This window comes from Hemicordylus capensis, chromosome 4 (assembly GCF_027244095.1).
Source record: "Hemicordylus capensis ecotype Gifberg chromosome 4, rHemCap1.1.pri, whole genome shotgun sequence".
Classification (NCBI taxonomy): domain Eukaryota; kingdom Metazoa; phylum Chordata; class Lepidosauria; order Squamata; family Cordylidae; genus Hemicordylus; species Hemicordylus capensis.
Window position 1 is genome coordinate 287,068,342 of NC_069660.1, and position 27,525 is coordinate 287,095,866.

The following is a 27,525-nucleotide window of genomic DNA, read 5'->3' on the forward strand; positions in this document are numbered from 1 at the left end:
AAAGTAAGAGCAAATTATTATAATCCTAGCTCATAAGCTTCAGCTCAATATTCACAAGCCCTGATTCTCTGTACATAGTGCCAAACTAAATATGTGTACACTGACATATTATATTTTTAAAAATTGTTTTTACCTGTAGCCCCTTTGGGGGGCTTCCTAAAGGCTTTGGGGGGGATCTGAAAAGGTTTCCCCTCCCCACTCTGGCCTCTAGGGCCTTGCAGGGACCATTTGAGCATGTGCAGTAGCCTTTTTTTTTAAAAATCATTTTAAATGGCCGCTAAAAACAAAATGGCCACCGTGCATGCTCAAATGGCCTCTGCGAGGCCTGGCATGGCCTAGGACCTCACAGAGGCCATTTGAGCATGAGCGGTGGCCATTTTGTTTTTGGCTGCCATTTTTTAAATTATTATTTTAAAAAATGGCGCGTCCCCCTTAGAGTGACACCCAGGGCACATGCTCTGCCTGCCCTGCCATAGATACGCCACTGTCTGGGTCATCTTGGAGAGACCATATTACTCCTGTACTGAAGGAGTTACACTGGCTGCCAATATGTTTCCAGGCAAAATACAAGGTGTTAGTTATAACCTATATAGCCCTAAACAGCTTGGGCCCTGGGTATTTAAGAGAACATCTTCTTCGTTGTGAACCCCACCGCTCATTGAGATCATCAGGAGAGACCTGTCTGCATTTGCCACCAGCTTGTCTGGTGGCTACTCAGGGACGGGCCTTCTCCGTTGCTGCCCCGAGGGTTTGGAATGTGTTCTCTGGTGAAATAAGAGCCTCCCCATCTCTGACCATTTTAAAAAAGTCTTTAAAGACACATCTGTTCACCCAGGCTTTTAACTGATACTGTTTTGATTGTTTTTAATGTTGTTTTAGAATATTGTTTTTTTTTTAATTACATTGTTGTGTTTTAAATTTCTTGTTTTTGTTTTTAACTAATGTTTTAATGTTTTTATCTTCTTGTAAACCGCCCATAGACATAAGTTTTGGGCTGTATAAAAATATGTTAAATAAATAAATTTGTAAGACTCCCCACTAGGCCTCTAGGTATGTTGAGTGCCAGGATGCCCTCATATTGTGCTTAAGCACTCAATAAATGTTTAGAAAATACTAGTAAAACAGGTTTGCAGGTTGCAAGCATTCCTCTTGTGCCAGTTGTTCCGGGGTGGTGGGGGGATGAAATCTTTTTTAAATGGCGAACGTCACTGCCGCTGGCACCCAGGATCCTACAGGAAGCCCTGGAGGCCTACGCAGCTTCCTGCAAGGAGCCCACCCCGCCTGCTGCTCAGCTGGCCTCCACACATGTGCGGTGGCAATTTGACTGGCCAGCAGGCAGCCGGGTGCCTGCTGACCACTCAAATGGCCACCACATCTAAGACTCTAGTCGTTTGGTATCTCTGTGAGATGTCATTCCCCTTGCTTTCCATTGGGAGAGTTTTCCTGCATTTTCTGGGAACGATGCATTTTTCAAAGGGTTTCTATGTTTTTGGTAGGCTGGGCAAGGTCTGGAACCTACCTATATGTTTCTGCCTGTCATGGTTTGGTATGGAAGTTTCATAACAGTGAGCTTCAAGCAGCTTTATTTGTAGATAGACCATGTCATTCCCTGCCTCAAAACACACACTAGCACAACCTATCTAAACTTCTAGAAAGAGGGAGCCCTCCCCCTCCACACCTACCCCCCCTTCCAAATTCTGTATTTGAACAGAGCAATCCATAACTTTGTTTTGGCCTTTTTATATTTTTATTTTTAGATTATCATCAATACAGTTAATAACTTTCAACCAATAACAAACCAAACCAAAGTATATAATTCCCTCTTTCAATTTTTCCTTCCCCTCCCATCATTGTTTCTCTTCCAACCCCTCATTGATTCTTCCTTCCTCCCACTTGATTTATCTAACGATCCTCCTCCAATAGCACCACCAGCTGTCTGTGTCTTAGGGTGCCTATTTCTTTTTGGTATTTTTTTTTAACCATGAATTTATACACACACACACATATACACCTAAACACACAAATTATCACTGTGTAATATAATATGTCTTGTTTTTTTTGTACTTCTTCAGCTTTGAACTTCTGCCTTGTCAGGGCAAACACTGTGATTTTCAGTATGTGTTGAATGAGCCATGACCTTTTAATTTATTTATGGGATTTATAGCTTGTTTTCTAAGAACTTGTTTAAGGTACCTGATGACCACAAAAACAGTACAACATAGTAACACATAATCACATTGGCCAACATCCTCACTGACTGTTGGCCACACAAGGGGAAGAAGCTGTGGAGAGCCCCTGAAACGCCATAGTAGTGATCATGTGGGGGGCACTTCTGGGGAAAAGAGAGATTGGTGAAAAGCATGAGGCCTTGCATGCTCACCACTGCAGAGTTCTGGAAGCTCTGCACAGCAGGGGATGCTTCTTTCCCTTGTGCAGCCACACGTTTCGTGAGGATGTCAGCCACCAAAAGTGATATTTGCATGCTACAAACAGAAACTGCATCAGGTATAATGGTTAAGAATCGAAGTGAGGTCCTCTGGCTCATCTACTCCTTGTTTGATGCAGGAACCTCTGAGCTAAGGGCATCTCTAACAGATGGCTGCCCACCCTCTGCTTGAAAAACCCCCTTGAGGGAGAGACCACCTGCCTCTAAGTACTTGGTTCCTTTATCAAATTGCTCTTTCTGCTAAGGAGCTATTCCTAACATTCTACCAAAATCTACCCTCCTGCAACTTAAGGCCATTAGATCTAGGTCCTGTCCTCTGTGTTCAGCCTGGAGAAGAACAAGTATTTGTTCTGTATTATGCGACAGCCCTCCAGGTTCTGGGAGTGCTATCATGTTCCTCTCAGTCTTCTCTTTCCAGGCAGAACACACACAATTCATTCAACCTTTCCTTAAAATGTTAGTTTCCCAGGCCCTGCCCATCTTGGTTGTCCTCCTGCAAAACAGTTGGCCAGAACAGCACATCATGAAAGGGAGGGTAAAAATGAGATGCATTGAAGCTTCCATCATAAAGCAGGTTTCAGCCTACAGCTAGTAGATGGATTTACAATATCATAATTTGAAAGTTATAACCACCACCATGTGAATATCATGAGTTAGTCTTTGGGAACCAGTGAAATATAATGAGAATTGAATGCATATATACAGGGTGGTGCATGTGCACAGAAAGTGATAGTGGGAATAGGATGTAGCTTTGGAGAGTCAGATTTCACAGTGCCTGAAACCTGCCAGCGATAGACAGGCTTATAACAGCAAGGGGTCCTTTAAAGGTCCAAAACAGTTATGGGGGGGGGCCTTATTTGATGAGCATAGTGAGGGACGTAGTTAATACATTCCCCCTCAGCTGTTTTCACTCAAAATCATCTTCAAAGTCCTCATCCCCTCCCCCATGCCTATTTCTGCAAAGAGCAGCTGTTTAAAGGGTGGGATTTTCAGAGCAAAAACAGCAGAGGGGGAAAGTGTTCAACACTGCCCAACTGTACCCAACTGGGGCCACCTCCAGCTGCTATGGGCCTTTAAAAAAGGACCACTTTCAGACTATTACTAGGAGGTGGGAAAGGCCTGTGTAACATGTAGTGCAGCCTTGAGAATCTCTGCTTGCTTGCTTGCTTGCTTCTTTACAAGTACCTTTCTAGCTGTTATGGCTCTGAAGATATTCTTGAACATGTGTAGGCAGAGCCTGCTAAAATAGCTGAAGTTGGAGCAGTGGTTGAATAAGATTTCCTGTTATTGGATGTGACTTCAGTACCCTGCAAACCTGCTTGCACTTTCCCACGAAAAACAAGAAAAACAGGGAAGGCACCAAACAAGCAGAGATGAAGAGGAAGCTCTTCAAAGTGTATTTGAAACTCTTTATTATACTTGTTTCAAATAACAAAGCCTTTATTCAGGACTCCATATGCATATAAAAAGGTCTCAAAATTCAACTTTTCAATTGCCTCATGGCAGCCACTGGCTTTTCAGATTTGTTTTGAAATAGGAAGTTGCCTTTTTAAAAAAACAACAGAATGGGAGATTCTCAAAATTCTGACAGCCAATAGCCCCTAATCAATGTGCCTTAATCTGCCACAAGCAGCTGGAGAGACATACTGCCAAAATCCTGATCTGCAGCAAGTACGAGACTTCAGTTATATCAACCAACAGCATTACATCCAAGCAAGTAAATGCAGACTCAGCTGTCTATCCTCCTGTCAGAAGCTGGGTTCTTTGCAGCTTACTGCATATTTTAAAACTTTAGACAGCATCCCAACTAGTTCTACTCACACAAAGGAGGAGGGTGGTTTCCCCCCCTCGTGCAAAAGTAACTTCTGCTTGTGGAAGTAATAATTAGGATGCTTCCTATTTATTTTTTTTAAAAATGTACAAATACAAAGAAAAAAACAGAATGTCAAGACAGTCAACACAATTTTGTTCCAGAAGTTCATTGAATCATGTTCTGTTATAAAACTGAAGTACATGAAAATGAAAACATTACACTGAACAAGAAAAATTAGATACCTAGCTGCACCACTACTATAGCACAGAGAAAGTTACTCTCCCAAAGACCCATACAAAGATCTGCAGCAACCAACAATTCTGTATGAGCATCTAGTGAAATAGATACTGCTTTGAATCTCTTGGGTTGTGTACATGACAACTTTGTGGAATCTATATAGTTAAGAAATGGCAACCACTTTTCCAAAAAGTAATCAGCAAATATTGAGTGTAAAAATCCATTAAAATTTAAGTTTAATGTTTTCTGCATGCTTAAAGATAAAGGTAGGCAATCACCCCCCACCAAAATCGACCCCCGTTTTTCCAAATGGATCTCAAATACTGTATTGAAAATAGCATATTAAAAAATATATCAATTTCATCTGAGGATTTGTATACTTATTTCCAGTCTTTTTTTATACCCAGTGTGGGCTAGAAGGTCTCATGTCATTTCCATTCAGTACACACTGATGCACAGGAAGTGTTATAGAGATTCCCCCAAAGTGATCTATATATTTAATTCTCCTGGGTAAGCCTTGGAATGTGCATCCTGGCGCCCAGCTGATTGGCTGAGTGGCGGAGGCGCCTGATTGGCTGAGGCCCACCCAGGAAAATTAGTTGCCGCGGCGGCAAGGTGAGGCAGCAGGCCCAGGCCCGGCACTTGGCCCGGCCCCGGCGGTGGCACTCGGCCCGGCACGGGCTGGCCAGAGACTGGGGCAGAAGGGAGGAGGGAAAAGGTAGCCAGCCCCAAAGAGCGCACAGATGCTCTGTGTGGGGTCGGCTAATATATTAATATTTGCTGTATTAAACTTCTAACCACCAGTTTAAATAAAAACCTATTAGAAGGCAGCCTCATAAAAGTCCAAAACAACCATGTTCCAATAGCCTATGCACAAGCGTTAGAAAAGGCTATGGGTGCTTCTGTCCGAGAGGGAAGATACTTCCTTCTAAAACATATATTTCACAATGGCCAGTGAAAGAAAATGATCCTGAGGCACTAGAATGACATAGACTGCATAGATGTTCTGGGTTAAAACTGTATATAAAAACACATCACACACACCACTAGTTATACACATTTATTAGGTGCATTAATCATGCTTAGGCTGCAATTAAAAATGACAGGAACACAAAATGGAAGAGGAAGTCCTTTGCAAAATAAAATACAAAAAACCAAAATCCTAACAAAATTAGCTTATTTCCTAATTATAAACTTGTTTATACTAAGTTAATCATTATGAGAAGTTCATCTGTATTCTAAACTTGGAGTTGTCTTAATATGCTGTGCATGATCTGAAAAAGATCCAGCAACAGTTGGGCATCCAATCAGTTTCAATGGCAGAATTAAGCACATGCTGAAATTTCTCATTTCTCATTGTGGATTTCTCATCTGAAAATTCTGGCCTTAAAGAAGCTTAACACTGGCTGAATCACTTTCAGATTGAGATTACTCCCCCCTCCCCACCAAAAAAGTACAAACAGGCAGTGCCCATGATTGCCTTAGATCTTCTGAAAAACAAAATCATTCAAAAAGCAATTTATAAACAGAAGCCTACACAATGTCACAAAAAAAACCTTTTCTGACAGCTGACAGAAAAATAAACATGAAAAACATACATTTGACTAGACTACAGTATGCATACCAATTACTTGCTTTGATTTTCAAGTTTTACAAAATGCTTGGTTTATATTTCACTCATTTTGATTCACATAAGCTTTAGTTATCAAGACAGGGAAAGAGACCACAATCCATTCTCTTGTCAGGACCTACTGTAACTGGGAACTGTAACATACAGCTCTGTATGGGAGGAAACCATTGCCAGACTGTCCCCTGTGCTTGAACTACCTACACAATAATTACACAACCTTTTAAGAGTATATTAATCAGAACTTACAGCAATGTAGAAAATTAAAGCGATTGTACAGTTGTAGCACTGGGCCAGATTCCAGCTTTCATATAGAATAATCTCATATTAAAATGTTAGGATATTCAGTGCATCTCTATTATGTTACAAGGAAAGCATCCAGTTAGCTTTTAGGTGCTATATGAAAGAGTTGAAAATCAGAACACGCATCTTTTCACAATCATGTCTTCTAATGGGACTTTAATGAGATAACATAATTTTCTACCTTTATTAAGTACCCCAAAGACTAGCATTCCACACAAATCACTTTTCAAAACACTTGAATAAGCTTTTCAAAATTGGTTTGCTTTTGTCAGATTCTAAGAACAAGACTGCTTCCCACTATGGAAAAACAAACCACATTTTTAGGCCTAATGTTTTCTTCTGCATTAAAGCAAGTTAATTTCACAAGACTACTAGTACTGCCCAGTCAACCTGGATAAAGCCACACAGTTATATTGAACTAATAACCAAAGGACCCAACATTTCAAGTGAAATTTAATGGAAATGAAAAAAGTACGAAGTTAACATACATGTATGAAGTTCTATGTATACATGTATGATGTTAACTACTTTTTTAAAAAAATGTACTTTTTAATAACAAAAAGGAAACACTATAAGTGCCAGGTCCGAGGTGGCCCCTTCCGACTTGGTAGACCTCCCTTCCCTTAACGCGGTGGCAGATGTAGATTTCTTTCACTCTCAGCAGGCTAGGGAAGATGGAAGTGGCCACCACCTCAACCATGCCTTAGGTAGTTTCACAGTGCTAAATGGGGCATTATGGTGGGAAAAGGTTTGAATGGCGGTCCTGCCAGCCTGCTGAGAATAAAAGAAACCAATTCTGCCACCATGGTAAAGGCAGAGGGCCCCACACAGCTGGCAGCCACCAGTTCCTGGCTGGGCCCAATCCTCCCCAGGGTCTCAGGCCCCAGCAGTGGAGTGTGGTGGGCAACTGGGCCCTTGGGAGCTGCCCAAGGGTGCCTGGTACTGACTCCAACCCTACTGAGTGTCCCTGTAGTATTGTACTATGTCTCTTTCTATCAAAAATGTTACCACCATTAAACATTCACAAGGACAAACTAGCCCCAAGTACTACAGTAATTTGTTTTTAAAGAAATGTTAATGACTTGCTCCCATACCCAGATATATCTTCCTTCTAAAGAACATGTTATTCAGGGTCTTTTCTATCACTGAACATTATTAGTAAAGATAGTTACTAATAACTTTTGTTTCAAAGCCAAGACTTGTCAGAGTAGTTTAGGAATGCTTTAGAATTAATTAATTCCTGTTTAGCTGAAATTAACACATCTCTTTTGAAAAAGGGATGTTATACCCAGGAACATGTATAAGTGCCAACAGTATGTACAGCTTCTACTGCTTCAACTGAGGAAAACAAACTGAGAAGCTAAACAGAAGAGTAAAACTGCTGTGTAGTTACATTGCCTTTAGTGGACAAGTTCTGGCTGGTTTTCTACAAAAGGAAGCACTCCACTGACATAGTAAGCAATCCCAAGGGAGAGCAAGGCGATGACGAAAATCAAGAGCAGCACCCTCCAGAAGCCGAGATCCTCCACAAACTCTTGCCATGTTGTTCGGAAGCTGGAGAGAACTCCTTCACCTTGTTGCAGGTTTGGATTGAGAAGTGAATGGCTTTCCATTGCACTGTGAAAAGAATAACAGGTCTAATTACGTTAAATTAAAAGTCTACCCACCCCCACCCCCCCCGCCATACATAAACCCACATTAGTTGGTAGACTGGCCAGTAACCCAGTGGTACAGCAACTGCTTTGCATGTAGAAGGTTCCAGGTTCAATCCCTGGTTTCTGCAATTAGGGCTGGGAAAGAGTCCGGCCTGAAACCTTGGAAAGATACTGCCAATCAGTGTAAACAATACTGAGCTAGATGGACCAATGGTCTGGTTCAGAGTAAGGCGGCTCCCTATGTATTTTTCCTAAATACATATGTGTTTTTCCTAAAATTTCTACATCTAAAAGGGTTAGAGGCATTTTTTAAAAAAATCAAAATTGTAACTTAAGGGAAGTAACTTGAAAAATCAATGGGGGGGACCATGCCACTCTGGGTATGACTCTGTATGTTCAACTACTACTGAATGAGGGTAGCATGTAGGCTCAGGCAGTCAGAAAAAGGAGTCCCACAATGCAGAAAGTGTCTGCCATTTGTAATAAGAATCCCTTTTTGTCTGTTTGAAAAACATTCACTTCCCTTTGAAGCTGTTCTGTTTATTCTTTGTTCCAGGTTTCAGCTATATTACCTTTATTATCAACTCACCAAACACAACTAGGGAGTTTTTTTTAAAAGTATGTGTTGGTACACACCAAGAATGTTCACTAATTAAGAATCAGCCAGCTAATCTATAACTACTATAGAGGTTAAATACAGGTACAATGTAATCTAAATGGAAAGGTCACATGGTTACCAAAAACAAACTAAGTCTGCTGCTTTGAAAACAGAAAAAAGCACTCAAGAAACCACCTGTGTTATTTTCCATTACAGCCAAATTAAGGTCTTGGCACTAAAATAGAAGCAAGTGGCTGAATACAGTTGTTGGGGCTTTTTGGGGGAAGAATTTGGAAGTTACATAAATTCCAAATGTTATTTCTGCTAAGAAAAACAACCTGCATTTTTGTGAAATGTTGCTACCAGTGGTTGGCTGTTGGTTACAGGTCTCTCTGAGGCTACATATGTAAGCAAAAAACCTCCTCAGAATTAAAATGTCTACCATCATATGCCTCACTACAGTAAAAGGTACAAGGAAAACAGGCTACATTTTAAGAATCCAAACTCCAGCGGTTAACAACCCAAGAAGGGAGCTGTATTTGTCCAGCAAGTCTCTAGAGCAAGCAGGAATTAACCTGATAGACATAAGAAGAGTCTTGAGTCTCTGGAAGAAGAATGGGAGGCAAAGAACTAGCCGCTGTTAGCAGTCTTCTGTTTATATTACTCTGTTCAGCCACAAAGAATACAAATGCAAATCGATGTTTGAAGGCTAAGAATATCTGCTGTTGTCAAGCAAATTTCGGTTTTATAAAAGGAGATACTTAAAATATTTTGTTGGCTGGTGGATTGTTTAGATATCTGTAGTTGTATAAGGCCAAGTCATGTAGTGAAGATAATTAGGGGGAAGAAAGCAACAGGTTCAGCTAAAGAGGATGTATTGCATTATATTAAAAAAAAAAATCATTACATCACAGTGCAAGGTTGAATTACAAAGACTATTAAAAATGATGATACTTGTTAAAAGAAAGCAGTAGCTTACATCTCTGCACACAGAAAATGAGTATGTTAGAGAGCAAGTTAGGCTAGAATCGTCCCCGACATCTAGCTTTTTATTTATTTATTGGTATGGAGGAAGTTCAATCACGTGAGCCTTCACCCAGACATATTTACAGCCTGAGTGAGAACAAGGTCTAAGCTATTTTGGCCAACTGCTGAAGTCCATGGGCCAGAGGCAGTGTAGGGCAGTCCAGCTGTTTAAAAACTCCTCCCCCTGAAAATAGAAAATGAAAGCCCAAACATACTCACTGAGTAGAACTGCTGTAGAGTCATGTCAGATAAGGAGCCTTGGTTCTTCCACTATGCAAAACAAACTCTAACTATGATAACTTACTCAGTTATGCTAAACCAGTAAAGTAGTATCAGCACAGGGATTGGTGGGGTGTTTTTTTTTAGCAATACCTTTCACTTTCAGCTGTTTGCATGGTTTCCAGCTTTGAGTGGGTTCCTCGATTGAATCCCTTCACTTCTTGCTCCTCCAAAGATTCCAGCAATCTGATCACATCTTTATTTACTCCTCTTCTTTTTGCCAAGACAAGAGGTGTTGCACCTTGGTGATTGCTGCGTAAAACCCAGAGCAAGTGAAATGAGACTGTTTCTTGGATCAAGGACAGATGCCATGAAAAATTCAGTCCACATGTTGGTTTTCAAGAGGGCAACATATAATATAATATAATTTCCTTGTAAACTCAAAGTGCTTATGTTAACACCTATGTTAAGGGAGGTATTTAGTGCTTGACCCTATTTCTTAAGTCAATTAAATTCATAGCATGCGACATGTCTGAGACTACAGGATTACCTCTTGAAGTCAAGCACTTTGGTCCACTTTCTGTTTTATGAAGGGGTTGTAACATGTGAAAACTGCTTTCCATGTGGTTCAGCTTAATAATGCAGAGGCTCACTATACCAGTACCAGGGACTGCACAGTAGTAGAAGCTGAACTTTGAACTAGTCAGCTGAAGGACATGGAAAGCAACTTTCAATCTTTGCAGTTGCCACACAGAAGCAAGTGTTTGGAGACATCCACATGGAGGCTACAGTGTTCACATAGAGCTTCATTAACTCCTAACTGTACATTCTTCGCATATCAGGCGGTAATGAAGATATAAGTTGGGTAGCTCAATATCATTTATTGAACAACTCTGCTGCCTCCAAATTTGATAATGGCAATGGGGACACAGAAAAGGGGGGAACTGCTGAGAGAGAGAGTTTAGGATGATTGCAAAAGTTGCTGTTATATGAATGTACTTATGTATCATTGCATTTGCTAGTGCTTTACCCACTATTTTTTCCACTTCCCCCTATTTTCTTTGTTTAGTTTTTAGACTGGACATTCTTGGGGGGTTCTGCTTTATTCAAGAACCATGCATGTTGATAACATAGTTTGGATCGGTAACTGCACTGACACTTCTTCACCACATCAGTAAATCTATTCACAATGTTAATTGTGAAGACCACTGTAGAATTCATATGAAATGCAGGTTAACTTCACAGAGCTTACCTGTCCCGAGTTCTCTTAGTCATGAGCCACAAGCCAAGTATTAGAACTCAAAATTTAAGAAAAAAACAAAACGTGGGCACCAATAATTTAGAGCTGATTATAAGTTTAAAACCATTAGGATATATGAGCAGATAGTTCAAACAAGAAACCATTCCAGGACAATTGTTAATTGTGTTTGTCAAACAGCTATTTATTCAGTACACTAAGTGCTTCTGTCTGGGCACTGGCATATGACAGATGCTGGGAGCTTGGTAGAGTGAATATACAATGTTTCAGAGAAAGTCTGAGTCACAAGCTTGGGGAGCAGGCAGGGTGAGCACTGGAAAACAGTGCTATCCACAGAAACAGGAAAGAACTGGAGAAAACCTTTCTCTTTTGGAACAGCAAACAGAAATACATTATACTTTTTTTAAAAAGTATTTTTGTCCAGTCCCTGCACTGCCGGCATGCTTGGACTCACCTCTACCCAACAACACAAAGCTTTGGTTCTCTCTTGGGAGCTCACTGGTAGCCAGCACACTGGGGCTGGCTGGAAGAGAGACAGCAGAAGCCTCAGAGCTGATGAGCTGAGGTGGGAGGAGATGGGGAACACAGGAGCTGCCAGGTCTGGCTGGGTGAAACATGGCCAGCGCTCTGCAGGCAACCCCGCTGGCGCTCCATTCTTTTCAAGCCCCTCGGGAGGCAGCCTTCCTCCCTGCCGCCCCGTTGTCCTCATCGGCCAGAAGTGGCGATCGCGCATGTGCCCCCGTCTGCTGTGCACACGCGATCGCTACTTCCGGCCACTTCTGGCCGATGAGGACAACGGGGAGGGAGGGAGGAACGCTGCTGACTCAAGGGGCTTCAAAAGAATGGAGTGCCGGCGGGGGAAATGTGGCAGGAGGGTTGAGTGCACCCGCCCCCGCCCTTAAAGAACTACCTCCGCCGGCGCCGAAGCAGTCCCTGGAGCCGAAACGTTTCGGAGGCCTTTATAATGGCCTCCAAAATGTTTCGGGCTCAAGCCTATACCCAATCCTGTCGAATTGGAGCTGACAGGCAGAGGAGGGAGGGTGGGAAGAGTCAGGGAGTCCAGGGACTGTCAGGAGACCCTCAAAACAGAGGAACATGGAACCAGAAAGGTGGCTAAGAAACTGTGGTGAACACTCAGAGCTATTTAGAGAGGGTAGTGCCAAGGATGAGGTGACTAGACATGGTGTGGCTGAGAGTCTGGCACCCCCAATGAGGAGTCAAGTTGTATGGAAGACCTGTTCAGAGGAGGAGCATATGGGTGCTTTCAACTTGCCTCCACCACACACGGGGAAGGAAGTTGGGGTGGCAACAGCTCAATGCCCTTACAATTTTGAACTCTTCCCTTCCTTAACTCCAAAATTAGAAGTCAGTATCAGAGCAACAACTTCACCCCAGACTTGGTGGTTGCCTCAGGCTAGTGAGTACCAGTCTGTACATGATCACATGGAAGCAGCTGGAAACTATCTCAGTTTAATGGCTTTTCCGTGACACCATCCATCATACAACCCTTCTGTTTTGCATTTATGACAGCCAGAAACAGGCAGTGCTGGTGCAAAAACTATACCCATAATGACATGATTGCTGGTGTTGTGTATGAGTAATGATGTGGGAAAGCCATCACCTGGAGACTGTTTCCAGCTTCCTTGATGTGATAAAGGTAACATACAGGTAAATCCTGAAAGAGAGCGACTCCAAAATATCTTGTGTGCTGCTCATCAGTTGGATACAGATCCAGAGCGACACTCAACTTCTTCCCCATGTCCTATTTGAAAATTAGAGAATAAACTTCAGTGTCTCAAATAACTCGTGCTACCTTCTAAGTAACCTGTTTTTTCTAGTGCAGCCCAGGTGTAGGCAACCTTAGCTCTCCAGCTATTGTCAATCTACAACTCCCATCATACCCAGTCAGAATTTATTGTGCTTGGGGACAATGGGAGTTGTAGGTCAACAGCAGCTGGGGAGTCCAGGCTACCTACCCCTGAATTAGAGTAATTCTACCAGGCAACAAGTTACCATTCAAACTTTAAAATATATTCAAGACGAATGTTTCAAAACATGTGTCAGCAGCAGACTTACCAAATATCTATTTTGAGTCCATTGGAGACCAGGAACTGAATGGTATCCACATGCCCACACAGGTGAAGGGCTGTATTGCCTTGGTAATCAGTAGCCAGAAGGTCGGCACCGAATTTGTGCAACAACTGACAAATGTCGACATTCCCTCTAGCCGCTGCTAGGTGGAGACCTGTCCGGCCACGACTGTCACGAATGTTTGGGTCAAAGCCGCTCTCTAAGAGCCTCTTGGAGTAGTTAAAATCTCCATCAATGCAAGCCTGCAGCAGAGGCACATTTGTCTGGGAGGAATCGTTTACAAAAACATAGGACATGACTATTCGTATCTGGGAGATGTAGCTGAAAATGAAGTGAAACAATGGTGAACCTAAGCAAGTGAACATTTCAAGCAGTGATCCCCCCACTTCAAAAAAACCCAAAAAACTATTGTATGAATGTGAGAGCCAAAAAGTGGAATTGTACACACTGTTCTTTATGTCTTCTCTAAACAGGGAGTACTTTTTAAAATTCCCGTTCTGTTGATACAAAGATTTGTAATTCTCTCATTTTGAGGGTTGTTTCAGGTCACTGCTATGAATGTCAGACAGTTGGCAAATCCCTCCTAAGAACAGATCACCCTGACCTCTGGGGCTTAATTTTAGAATATAAAGGATGTACCAATTCTAGAAAAAGCAGAAGAGACGGAAAGACACTTCTCCAACTGAAACAAGGTACAGGCATATCACTAGGCAGTCTCAAGGTAACATTTATAGTAATGCAGATCAGACATTCTTATACTTGCTTGCTATAAATAAAACCACTCTTAATGGGATTTAATCCTTCATTTATCTGTTCCTTATTTACATTTGAACTTCAGCATGCAAGTCAAAGTGACTAGTCACTGCTGGAAACATCATTCTTTCTGCATCCCATCAAACCTGATCTTACTATATATTTTTTACTCCCTTCTCTGCTTCAGTTTTTTATTTATAGAGAGCATTTCATCCAAATCTAATTCACAAATATCCAGGGGTGTACTGGAGGGGGGACGTGCAGGGACAGAGTGCCGAGACTTCTCTGGCTGTTGGGGTGGGCATGGCCATGGGGGCTGCCATGCAGAGCGCCTGCATGTCTGAATTTGCAACTATATAACTGCACATATCAAATGGCAAAGGTAGAGACAGAGAAGCAAAAGCAAACCACTAAACATCACTACTATGCCAGCTCCACTGACTTCAAAGAGGGTCATGTGGCAACCTTTGAAATTAACAAGAGGCTACCCAGCAGCAATACTTGATGGAATGGAAAATGACCTTCACATACCCTAAACTGGACAACAACAGTAGCAAAGTAGCAGCAGTGAAAGAAACAGAGTTTATATAATGAATGAATGAATGAATGAGGATCCAACAATTCTTTATTTAGAATTGCTTATTGGTGTTCAGTCTAGTTCTACGGAATGGAGGTTTGGACACCTAAAAAAAAGAATAGGAACAAACTAGAATCTTTCGAGCTCTGAATATATTGACATACTTTAAGAATACCATGGGTAGATAGAATTACCAACAAGGAAGTTTTGAGAAGAATAGCAAAAGAGAAAGAGCTAATTAACATCATTAAGAGAAGAAAACCTGAATATCTTGGCCATGTTCTTTCCCTCTAGGGGGAAACAGCCCTAGAGTATCTGTGTCAACTGGTTACTTTTATTCTGCATGTGTTACTTATGAAAACAAGCAGTTTAAGCCTATACTGGATTTCCTTTTCCAGTCACCTTGGACAACAAAAGGGCAGTTATGAGACTAGGCAGGATTCATAGTTCAGCAGCGCCCTCTAGAGCATTAACTGCTTCAGTGTTACCTTAAGAGAGAGCAGCTAAACCAGAGAAAACTGTCCCCATTTCCAGCTTCAAGAATAGGGGGAAAGTAAAGTGTGCCATTGAGTTGGTGTCGGCTCCTGGCAACCACAGATCCCTGTGGTTTTCTTTGGTAGACTACAGGAGGGGTTTACCATTGGCATCTCCCGTGCAGTGTCAGATGATGCCTTTCGGCATCCTCCTATATCACTGCTGCCTGACCAGTGGGGATTCAAACCGGCAACCTCTGGCTTGCTAGTCAAGTCATTTCTCTGCTGAGCCATTAGGTGGCTTTAGGGGGGAAGGGGGGGAGAGAATAGTGTCCTAACTGGTGCTGCCTCTGAAAGAAGTACTCAAATCACCTTCTCTACACAGCAAAAGCCACTCACTAGATGATGCCTCCTCAGAGAAGAAGTTACCTATGGAAGTGCAGTTGCTATTGTGGTGGGGTTTGCTTCAATGGCGGCCATTGCTTAATACTTAATGTAGGATAAATCATTCTGTTGTATAATTACATCCTATCCCATATTAATAAAATCCTGGTGAACACCTGGTGTTTACAATAAAGGCTTCCTTTGATCAGCTGCTTTAAACTTATGGAGATTTCAGTCTATTCAGGCTGAAAGGCCTCATCTCATACTGCACAGGAGGTGGCAATGGTAAACCCCTCCTGTATTCTATCAAAGAAAACCACAGGGATCTCTGGTTGCCAGGAGTCAACACCGACTCGCCAGCACTACTTTACCCTTACTTAACTCAGTAGGTTATCAAACCTACTGTGGTGGGTGTGTTAGGTAGAAAGGAAAGCATAGCAGGCATGCATAGGGTATCAATTGCTCATGTTTTCTTCACTTTTTATCAATTTTCAGCCTACTACCCAGATATTATTATTATTATTATTACAACAACAACAACAACAACATAATCATTGTGTAAGAGCCATGCAAGGATATTCTATCATATGTGGTGGGCATGTCGTAAAGTGCAATTCTGGGGGGAAATTCACTGTAAGATGCAAGAAATTATAAACATAAATTTCCCTTATTCACCAGAAGTGTTTTTGTTAAATATGACTAAATCTTATATTCCTACCAAATATATGGAGCTGGCTTTGTGCATGATTACTGCAGCTAGGATTTTATATGCTGCTAATTGGAGACTACAAATAATCCCGACTTTAGATGAGAGGCTACTAAAGCTATGGGAATATGCCTCTATGTCTAAGATTACTGCTTATTTACGGAATACTTCAGATGAAACATCTGCTTTAATCTGGGAACTTTTTATAACTTACAACTTAGCACAGCATCAACACCTACATCCAAGATTTGGTTTTTATTTCTAGAACAGACAGTTAATTAAAGCATTATTTCTGCTTTTTTATAATACTTGGCATAAGGGTGGTTTTTTGGAGGGTTGATAATGGAGAGCTGTTGAATTCCCGATTGATGTATGTAATTATGAGATGTTCAAGAGATGTTAATGTATGGTAACTATGAAGTTGCTTTTATCTTTTTTTCTCTTTCTATGTTCTTTTTCTATTTCTGTTGTCTTGTTGGGGGGGAAATATTAAAATAATAATAATATAATCATCATCAACTATCATTAACTATTTGTTAGCCACCCCATAAAAAATTGTTCTCTGGGCAGCTTACAACACAACATTAAAACATGAGATAAACACACACAACAGATTTTTTTAAAAATACAAAACAAGACAAAGAAAAAAAGTGGTTATATACAGGCATAGTGGACACTATCCAAACAAACCTGAATCAAAATCTTATGGCTGCATCGTGGGGCTAGAACTCACATTATGGTTCAGTTTCTTGAAACTGAAACATGTTGCCAAGGCGACTAGGGCAAGTGAAGGAAAAGGGGGGGAAGATGCTGGTTTGTCCAGCCTTTGAGTTGCCACATACAGGTCTCCTGTGTCTTGACTGACAATATTTCAGCAAGTTTATTCAGCATTTCCATGTTGGAAAAGAGAGAAGGAGGAAGAAAAGAGGAATCTTCATCTGTGCCATTTCTGCCTGTCACACAGCAGATCGGGAGAGGGGAGGGGAAGGGAGCTTTCAAGCAGAGAATCCCTATTAATGCTACGCTATGCCCCGTCTGCCTCTCACTCTAATCCACCCAAATCCAGCCTCCCTCCTCTAAACACGCATCTCTTATTCTTACAAGCACCTATACTCTTCGTCGACTTCTCGCCTCTCTCACTCAAAACGGTCCCCGCTCCAGCACCCACCATGAGCAACCCTGCAGCCCGCTCCGCTTTTAGTACCTCTAGCTCGGCACCTGTGATGGTGGCAGCCAAACCTCCGGAACCTAGGCCCAGCTCTGCCAAAGAGACCCAGGCGCCCTAGGCAGTCCTCACTTCCGGTTCCCGGTCGCAGCCCTTAGACTCCTCCACGTGAAGGGTGGGGGGAGTGACCGAGAGAACCAAATATTTGCACTCCAAGAAAACAGGCAGGGCTATTGTTAGGAGCCTTTTCGCCCTCATCAAGTTCTTTGCTCGCTTGATGAGTCTGTATCCTCACTGGCTGTTGGAATGGCCAAGGGTTTCGCTTTGTTTTGAAACGAAAAGCGTGGTAGGGGCTGTCTGTGACGACGACGGCAGCAGCAGCAACCTGACTGGATGAAAAAGTCAGCGGAGAAACTGAAGCCCACCTCTCATGAGACTCTTTTTGTAGAGAGCGCAATGGACAAAAAGAAGTTAAGCCGGGGGAGGGGGAAGTATTAGCCTTTTCTAGCTCCCACTTTTTAGTGAGTGGAGAACATGATTGTTTTCAAAGGGCTGCAATGAAAAGGAGCTTCTCGAATGCAGTGTGGAAAACTCGTCTTCGCCCTCCGCACTTCCAGAATGCCGGCGCCGCAGAATGGACCTAAGTAACTTCCATCGGGAACCAGAGCTATACGCACAAAATTATTGAGACTGGCCCCTTAGAGTTCTGCCTTGCTAAAGCAAGGGAAAGGCGGGAGAGAAGGAAAGCCCCGCCACCCCCTGGAGCCCCACAGAGCCCAGCGCCGCTCGCAGGCTGGAGGACCTTGAAGCAGAAGCAGCCTAGTACTCAAAAGACCCTGCGGCAGGGTTACCCTTTCTTGTCCGGCTGGGCTGTACAAAAGCTTTCTCCGGTGCCGGTTTTTCTCCCGGGCACTTCTCAGCAGCCCAGCTACTTGCTAAATATTCCGTTGAGACAGCAGGCGGCATAGGCTCATCAAGCCTGAGGGAAAGCCGGGTAGGGTTGCAAACTGACTCAAGCAGCAGGGGAGCAGTAAAGTTAGAGTGGGCCCGTGCCCCCCCCCCAATAACTTTGCTGCAGAAGTGTGAACACTTAGTTTTAAAAAAAACCCCACCAACACCAAACCATTCTCTGCACACCCTCTCACTCCTATGCAAACAATAAGATTTCTTGGAACCTTCTGCATGCAAGCATGCTGATATTCTTCCCAGAGCAGCTCCATCCCCTAAGGGGAATATGTGCTCACACAGGTGGAAGAGAGCTATTAATCAGCCAACGTTTTCCTCACTTTGTTCAGTTACAGCTATTTTCCCTAGACTCAAGCTATTCCTAGAGAATGTCTTTCTATAGTATTTTTCACAATGGAATGGTTTTGCAAACCATTTACATCTCCAAGATTGCCTGGACATTAGTACAGATTGCTGGATGACTGGCAACATCAGACCCAAGATAGTGTAGTGATCCTCCTGCTGTTACTCCCCTGCAACTGGCCTATAGCCACCAACTAGTAGTCGTTGATAGACCTCTCCTCCATGAAGTTATCCAAACCCCTCTTAAAGCCATCCAGGTTGTTGGCTGTCACCGCATTTTGTGGCAGAGAAGTTGATTATGCATTGTGTGAAAAAAAATACTTCCGTTAGCTGGTTCTAAATTTCCTAGCAAACAATTTCATGGGATGACCCCTGGTTCTAGTGTTATGTGAGGGGGAAAAGAATTTCTCTCTATCCACTTTCTCCACACCATGCATGATTTTATAGACCTCTATCATTTTATAGAGGATTTTATAGACCTCTATCATGTCTCCCCGCAATCCTTTTTCCAAACTAAAAAGCCCCAGGTGTTATAGCCTTGCCTCATAAGGAAGGTGCTCTAGTCTCAATCAAAATGGGGTCCAGCTCTTCACTGAAGAGCTTTCCCCCTTTGAGAGAAGAATTGGCAAGATTAGATAGAGACTTTTGGTCGACTCTACAATTTTTAAGCCACAAGTGGCGTCTTACAGTAACATTGGAGGCTAGGGCACAAGCAGATAGCTGAGGTGTGTCTAGGAAAGAACATGCCATGAAAGTCACCATCTTCCTCAGCTTGTTAAGACCCTGCCAAAGGTGGGGGTCATCCCCCATCACTAAGGTGGCCACTTCCACATCAACAGGAGACACCTTGAGTTTCCCCATGAGAGTACTGGAAGAATCGTACATGCACCTCAACGTAGGCAGGGGGTCCTTGCCCTCAGTGGGCTTATCCCATTCAGACTGAAAAACATCTTTAAAAAAAAAATGGGGACATGGAACGGCCACCTCAGGTGATCTGAGTGATGGAAGCACAGCCAGATCCCCTTCAGAACCGTCGGGGGCAGGCTGAAACCCCTGCCCCCCAACTTCAGGGTTTTCTTTACCTTATGCAGCAGGACCAGATAATTGGCCTGTGAGAACAGGCGATAGGGGACCTGTTGGGAACCTGCAGGCTCGTCATTGTCTCCAGAGAGCTCCCCCTCCTCCCAGTCTGAATCTGAAACCTCGGAAGGAACAGCAGACCGCCGAGGAGGGGGAAGGAGGGGAGCCACGGGGGCAGGGGAGACAGGTGGCCAGCAAGGAGACAGGGTGGGAGGCTCTCTAACCCGAATGGGAGAATCGGCCTGACGGGCTGTTGGGGTGGCAGAACGCGCACCAGAAGTGGCACCCAAAATGGTGGTCGCCAGTTTTGGGGCGGAAAAATGAAGAGCTGGGAGGAAAGGTGGTGCTGCAACAGGGACAGGCGGCCAGGGCAGCTTTTGAAACTCTTTTGCCATCACGCCGCGAAAGCCGGGTGGATATCCTCTTGGTCAGACTCAGCCTCTGGGGGAAGAGTGGTGGCTGCCGTGGCTACACAGGTGCATTTTTCAGGCAGCGCTAGTCCGGAGTCCCCCTCACCCGACTGACCTTCCTCCACACTGATCAGCAAGGACCCCGCAGTCCTGGGCTCACGTTGCAACACTGGAGCAGCGGTGTCCACAAGAGCGTCCTAGAGTCGCACGTCCACTAGAGAAGGAGAGGAGAGTAGTCTGGCCACCCTTAGATCTGGCCTCAGACAAAGCCTTATCCCACTTTTTAGGCCTGGAAGCCTTGTTGGCCTTAGAAATCTTGTGGCTCCAAGTTCTGGGTGCGGGAGTAGAAGCCGCAACCCACTCTGCCTGGCAGACAGAATGCACCACGGAGAGAGGGAGAGATCTCTCACCGCGCTGAGGCTTGAACGCCATAAGGCACAAGGAGGTACAGCAAAGGATCAACGTTTCTACTGTCTCCCTGCTACCCTGCCTACTAGTGCCGAGAACTAAAGGAAATACAGGCAGCGGGTAGAGGAGACAGGCCAAAGGCAGCGGAAATCAGAGAAGCTGAGGAGCACACAGAAATAGCACCTGCTGGAGCGAGACAGGGCAAAGAACTGGAGTCCAAGGGGATTGCCCCTCCATCCTGCTGCGAGCCAAAGCTCTTGATTGGCCCTGTCTAGGAGCAGGAGGTCAAGACAACCCAGCATCCTTTGTGGATACAACCCTCCTCTGAGGGAAAATAGGAGGGGGTAAGCTTCCATCCTGAGTTCCCTGAAGTATGAGTGGAATATAAATATGAGCTGTAATAATGCCCATGATTATGATCACATTTATATCACTCCCATACTCCGCTTATTAAAAAAAATGTTGTGGGGGGCATGTATATAGAAATATCATTATATGTTAAAGCACTGCAACAAAAGGGCACATTTACTAACTTTGCCTGTTTGCCAGGTGCTTCCACTAGGTATGCTTCATCTGGTGTCAGCGCTTTCTACCGAGAAGGTATGAGGCTCATCTGGTCTACTCTCTGGCATGCACACAGGGCTTAGTTTGTAAAGAGAAGCACAAGGTATGTCATCCTTCTACACACAGATAATCAAATTTAGAGAGGAATGGGTATATTTTGAAATGTACTAGGATACACTGAATTTAGACTTTATTCAGTGTTTATAATAAAGTTGCTGCTTTCTGCACAAGATCCATCTGAGAAAAGTGGTCAGCTTGCTATGAATGAAGGGAAATATTGCAGGGATCTGCAACCAGAAAAACAAGATATTGTATACTTTTTGAAAACTTCAGTGATTTAATGTTTTGTAGATAAAGACAAAAGCTTGACACTTTTCACACTATATTAGGCAGATTGTAGAGTCTATATAAACATATGTTTACACTTAACTCATATCTTCAGGGTATTTGGGCCTAATCTGGAGGCTCTCCAGTTGAAAAATGAATTGCTTTTCTGGAATTGCAAGCACCAACAATTGGGCCATTTTGAAGAGTCAGCACTTAAATTGTGTGATCACCTTTGAAATTCTTTCACAGTGCTTATAATCAATATATTGCAAGGTTTTTACCACAAGTTACCCCTACCCTACATAATTTTTAAGGCCCTTATATGAAACCATTTTAAAAAGATTGTATTGTGTTGGAATAAAAACTGGCAAAACATTTCCAACAGTCCTGAGGGTAATTATTACAGTAACCATTGCAAGACAGGCAAAAGAGAGAAGAAATCAAAGACATTCCCAAAACATGTTAGATGAAGACCTACATTTTACAGGTTCTAGAAGGAGCTAAAGATCCATATAGGAGTCCTATAAAACAAATCCTCCATTGCTTGAGTTGTATTCTGATTGAAATGAAGGATCAGGATGAATTTTCCAGGTGAAACACCAATGTAAGGCTTTGATTACAGAAGTTTTTTGTATGTAGGAACATCTTGCAAAGATTCAGTGCAATGTGCAACTTCATCATGAGGTTGAAAGGTGGCAGCTGCTACAGTTGCTTTCAGTCATTTTAAAGTTTGTATTCTATGGAATGCAAGTGGTGAGCATTCCAAGGTCCAAATATGAACTCAGTCATGTCACATTTCCTCCAAGGTGTTCAGCAAAGTAAAAAATGTTACTTCACTACACTTGATCTTAGCCAAAAGGCCAAGAAATGATAAGATGTTACTTTGATTCAAGATAAGAAAAGAAAACTTGTCAGTTTTCCATTTTTGAGGTCCTGTACACATTTTAAAAATAAAAACAAGTGTATATACAAAATATTTACACACATCTGCTTCCAGTTCTATTAAATTATGGCTCCTAAAAGCCTCTGATGTTTTAAAATATCAAGAATGTTATATATGCCAGGTGCTGTTAAACAAATAACCAACAAAGTGATCGTTTGCTACATACTTTTGCACAGGCTATTTCTTATATAAAAGTAAAAAGAGCTACAGCTAAAGCACGAATCACAAATCTTCTTCTCTTATCTTTTCAAATACACAATCCTCCACGTTTGGTTTACTGGATATCCTTTTTCTTGGTTGAAGGCTAGAATGAAATATCTGCAGAGAATCAAACATATTAGAAAGATAAATACATTAGCATTTTTGCTATCAGGGTTAATGAATCATGGAACACACACAATTATTATTACACATATGTATATACCGCTTATCAACATAAAGTTCTTAAAGCAGTTTATGTAGAAAAAGAAATAAAATGGTTCACTTTTCCCCAAAGGGCTCACAATCCTATGGCCTTAAAGACTTATCTTTTTAGTCTAGCTTTTAATATTTTAATTGGCTTTTAAACTGTATTTTAATTATTATGTGTTTTTTATTTTAATGTAAACCACCCTGAGCCACTTTAGGAAGGGTGGTATATAAATTGAACAAACAAATATATTTATATACCACTTTTCTAAAAAGAAACAAGGTAGGCAGCAGCAGCCGCCAGTGGAGAGAGACTATGCTGGAGCTGAACAGGGACAGTTGCTCTCCCCTTGCTAAATATGAGTCACCATTTTGAAAGGTGACTCTGCTCAGCTAGAGGTGTGAAGAAGGTGCCTGAACCAGATGTACAAAGTCAACAGTCTATTCAGAAAGCGTAATGCAGAAGCCCATAGTTGTTTAACTGTGTTGAGGTATAACAGCAGCTACGGGCAGCCAGGGAAACTGAGTCTGCACAAGTTTCTGAACAGCAGAAACCTTCAAACAGCTATGATAGCTACACTATTGTAGACTTGTATCTTAGAACAGATAATAATCTATATATTAATTCTTTTTGGACATGCGTGCCCAGGATTTGGCGGCAGAACTCTCACGACACGCTGCAAGAGTTCTGAAGTGAGGACTGAGGAGGAGAGGGGGAAGAAAGTGGCAGCGGTGGCCAGCCAGCTGGCCGAGGGAGAGAAAAGTGGCGGTGGGCAGCGGGCAGAGAAAGGCGGCGGCGGCAGCAGGCGGACGGGAGGGAGAAAAACCGGCAGCGGCGGGGCCCTTCTTGGCCGCCCGCTGCGGCTCTGTGTGGGGGAAGGAATGGGAGGGGAGGAGGGTTGGAGAGCGCGGGCCGGAGGGAAGGGGAAGAGAGGAGAGACCAGAGCAGAAGGAAGAGGGAAGGCGAAACAGCTGGCCCCAAAGCACCGCACAGATGCTCTGTGCGGGGTCGGCTAGTGTGTTTATATAGCACTACTGTGTGTTCATCATGCTTCAAACACACTATCTGAGTCATCCTTTTAGTCATGATGTATAGTGGATCAGTATTACTATAGCATCTAACTGGGCAAAGAGGCACCTTTCAAAGTGGTGATTCTCTAATAGGTAGCGGGGGGGGGGAGCAGAGTGTCTCCCCCATTGGCAGCTGCTGTTGTCTACCTTGTGTTGCTTTTTTAAATTGTGAGCCTCCTTAGGTCAGGGAAACCATTTCAAAAACTTCTTTGTTGAAAAGCAACATATAAGTAATAACTTAACATATGGCTATATGGAACCTCTTGTCTACATGTGCTGCTTCTGGGCCTCCCGGAGGCATCTAAGTTGGACACTGCCTGAGCAACAGGCTGCTGAACTGATGGGCCTTTGGTTTGATCCAAAAGGAATCTAATGACTTGCTTAAGACCCCCTAGCAAGTTTGTGGCAAAGGCAAGATTTGAGACAACAGCTTCTTGGTTCATAGATTAGCCGTGGTGTTTCACTAGCTCTTTTGAGTGCCCCCGATTATGTTGCCTGTCTGTAACCATCCCATACAACTTAACTGATAAACACTCCTCCTGTATCAGTCATGTAGGATTACAGTGAAGTGGTCGGCTCTGAGATGGCCCAAAGGCTTTCTGAACGCTATTCTTTCCCTACCCCATCCCACTTCATCTTCATCTCTTATCTTCACCCAGTTCATGTAATTTAATTCACAAACCTGACTTGGATGGATGCTTGGTTTCTTAGTTTTACCTGGCTCAGGCAGCTCGATCTGCTAAAAATAAAGGTGTTGGTTAAAAGTAATAAATCTACCAAACACCCACACACACACAAAACCCCACACAACCAAAAAGGAGAACATAACAAAAAAGCCCACAGAGTGTTTTAACTGGCAGGCAAGTCAAGGTTATTCCCAATGAAGGCACTGGGAACAAAATTGCAGTGCTATCAGTCTTACCCACTATCATGACTCCTACCAGAGCAAAAGGAGTGGGGAGTTCACTGGGGTTGAATCCTTCTCTAAGGGATTTGCAGTAGGCCACCACCATCCTCTTTATTTTGATGTGGGAAAACCCACTCTCCTATAAGGTTCCTGGAAGTGGTGGCGGGGGGGGGGGGGTAAAGTGGCAAAACCCTCCCCAACAGGGCTGAGCAGTCCTAGGCCTCCAAAAGCATATGACTAAGGCAGATCCAAAATTAAGAGTAGCACATGTCAGCAACAAGGATTTATTAGCAGATTAAAAGAAAAAGATATGCAATCAGTGTTCTCTAATTTTTTTCATCTGTGTATGGAGTGAGTTTTGTTCCGTGTGGCAGTGTCAAGCAATTGTGCGCACACATGCATTCAACATGGGTGGGACCTCCCTGATTCAACCTGAGTGGGAGCTAAAATTAAATTAGCGGACATTAAACAAACATGTGAGCGCACACACATGAGTGGGAACACTGTGTATGCAATAAGAACAATCATCTTTTCATAAAACAGATTGTAAGAGAGTTTTCATTAACCTGGCAATGCAGATTTCAAGCAATCAGTAAAGAAAAATAACTTCCCTGATGCATTTAACTGTATTGGTCCTTATGACTCAAAGGCTGCGCCCTTCCCATATCCCCAGCAGCTCTCAGCTGGCTACTTCCTCAGGGCCCTCCTGGGACAGACTAACCAACAGAACAAAGCACTCTCCTCTCCAGTAGGTGGCTGTGTATATGTATATGGTTTCCACCCAGTCCTCTGGATTGGTCCTTCTGCTTTGAATTTCCCAGGCTTTTTACCTTATTGGGAAAGGCCCACCCTTCCAGCAGTTGCTCTAAATGAGGCCTAGTCCTCCCTCAAAGCCTTTCTATCACTACACCCATGTTTATGGTACAAGGCATCTTTGGATCCAACCCATAGTTTCCACTGATATTAAGCACCTGTGGCATTAATATATCAGAGTGTGAGGAGGAGATGTGGGGATGCCCATCCCCCCCTTTTGTGTAAAGAGTAGACTAGTTTCTGTGTTGAACTCAAAATCTATTGATAGAAACCACCACTTACTTTTGTGGGGGATATGGATAGGGTTACCCTGAATTAAAGTATGAATTTTAACTAAGAACGTGGCATTCTGAAAAGCCAGGACAAGTCCAGGGCCGCTCAGAAGACAGTTTTGAATATGGATTGGATAGAACTTGCTGGGCAACCTCCAGCCAATCTCTCTAATTCCTTGGCCTTTTATGAAAAGGTAAGTAATGCATTCCTTGCCCATTTGCACGTTTATCTGGAAACATACCCCACTGAATTCAACAGGCCTTGTGCCTAAGTAATGTGCAGAAGACTGCAGCCAGTGGTGGTGTGAGGATGTCTGAGAAAGAAACCTTGTTATCAACTGATTTGAAGGAATGCCATAGACTAAACAACGCAACAATAGAATTCTGTTGTATATGCAGGATGGCTTACGTCCCAAGGACTGGGATAATAGCAAACAACTGCAAGTCAGTTCTTAGGCTCACCATTTCCCGATCACCTTTGGTTATCGTAATCAGCTGCTCCGATATTATCTTTTTTAAGCAACTGCTTAGGAGAAATGCCTAGAAATTGGACAAATATTATATTATATTATTACATTTATATCCCGCTCTTCCTCCAAGGAGCCCAGACTACATACTTGAGTTTCTCTTTCACAACAACCCTGTGAAGTAGGTTAGGCTGAGAGAGAAGTGACTGGCCCAGACTCACCCAGCTAGTTTCATGGCTGAATGGGGTTTGAACTCGGATCTCCCCAGTCCTAGTCCAGCACTCTAACCACTATACCACACTGGCTGTCTTGTTTTATAACAAATAACAAACAAAATATTTTATAACAATAACAAATATTGCATGTTATTCATAGTCGTCATCCCCCTGCCCTCCCTCCTCTTTTACTGAATTTCTACTTTCTACACTATGTTAACTTTGCTCTGTGGCTCTTTTATTTAGTTCCAACTGAAACTTAATCTTCTCGGAAGCAATCAACCCAACAATGTCACTGCTCACGTGCCATTCAATTAGTCTGTCCGGCTTTTGGGAGGAGAAATTCTCCAAAGTGCCCTTTCTGCTCTCTCGTAGTGAATTATAGGCACTTCCTCAGAGTTGGGGAAGGAAGGAAGTTTATTCACTCCCCACCTTCACCTATCAGTGGGAGCCAAAAGCCTGAGCTCCTGTCCAGGAGACTGTCAGGCCCACAAACCCCGTCCCGACTGATCTGCTCATCCTCAGCAGCCTCTGCCTTAAATAAAGCCCTGCATCCCCGGACACTTCTCCCCACTTTCGGCCGGCTCCACCTTCCCTGGCCAGGCACGTGTCCTGGACACCCAATCCCTGGCCTCCAAAGGGGGCTCATTCCCCAACTCCACCCCCTGCCTCATCATTCCTCCAGCTGCTTGCAGCTCTGGAGCTGCTATCCTGGCTATTCCCTCTCCATCAATCTGCTGCCTCTTGGGCGACACCTGCCCATCCCCCAGCAGCTGTGGCATGTCTCTCTGAATCCTTTCTGGCTTCTGAGAGGTAATTGCCAGGGCTGTCCTGGCGTCTGGAGCCCCCCGGCTTCTCTTGGCACTCTACCAGCTGGCTGGGCACACCTCCCTGTCTCAGAGAGGAGGAGAGGAAACCCCGACATAGTCAAGCCTAAAATGGGACAGGAAACCTATATAAGCCTCTCCTTAAATGAATAGACATGTGGTTTTGCACCTTAT

The 27,525-nt window shown here is 43.3% G+C and overlaps 2 protein-coding genes and 1 long non-coding RNA gene across 8 annotated transcripts in view; 1 reads left to right on the forward strand and 2 right to left on the reverse strand.

Annotated features, from left to right (window-relative positions):
- Window positions 1–5,543: 5,543 nt before the first annotated feature.
- Window positions 5,544–17,636, reverse strand: ANKRD46 (ankyrin repeat domain 46). 3 transcript variants are annotated; one of them, XM_053247319.1, is made up of 4 exons: window positions 17,335–17,636; window positions 13,259–13,594; window positions 10,078–10,236; window positions 5,544–8,043 (listed from the first exon to the last, which is right to left on the reverse strand). In XM_053247319.1, the coding sequence occupies exons 2-4, from the start codon at window positions 13,567–13,569 to the stop codon at window positions 7,827–7,829; spliced, it is 687 nt and encodes a 228-aa protein (XP_053103294.1). In that variant the 5' UTR covers window positions 13,570–13,594; window positions 17,335–17,636; the 3' UTR covers window positions 5,544–7,826. The 3 variants fall into 3 exon arrangements, with proteins under 3 accessions (XP_053103294.1, XP_053103292.1, XP_053103295.1); XM_053247317.1 differs by having other exon boundaries at window positions 17,371–17,634; XM_053247320.1 differs by lacking the exon at window positions 17,335–17,636 and adding an exon at window positions 17,274–17,330.
- Window positions 17,637–21,755: 4,119 nt separating this feature from the next.
- Window positions 21,756–27,525, reverse strand: part of SNX31 (sorting nexin 31) — a 49,236-nt gene continuing 43,466 nt past the window's right edge. The window contains exons 12-14 of one of the 4 annotated variants that reach the window (XM_053242547.1): window positions 26,252–26,382; window positions 24,533–24,586; window positions 21,756–22,689 (exon numbers count right to left, since the gene is read on the reverse strand). In XM_053242547.1, coding sequence (XP_053098522.1) covers window positions 22,611–22,689; window positions 24,533–24,586; window positions 26,252–26,382 — 264 coding nt within the window. In that variant the 3' untranslated portion in view covers window positions 21,756–22,610. Of the gene's footprint in view, window positions 22,690–24,532; window positions 24,590–26,251; window positions 26,383–27,525 lie in introns of all 4 variants that reach the window. The other 3 variants (XM_053242550.1, XM_053242548.1, XM_053242551.1) reach the window with 3 other exon arrangements.
- The window catches only part of LOC128321953 (uncharacterized), a 58,658-nt gene continuing 56,733 nt past the window's right edge, over window positions 25,601–27,525 (forward strand). The window contains exon 1 of the long non-coding RNA XR_008305436.1: window positions 25,601–26,036. This is a non-coding gene — a long non-coding RNA (uncharacterized LOC128321953). The remainder of the gene's footprint in view (window positions 26,037–27,525) is intronic.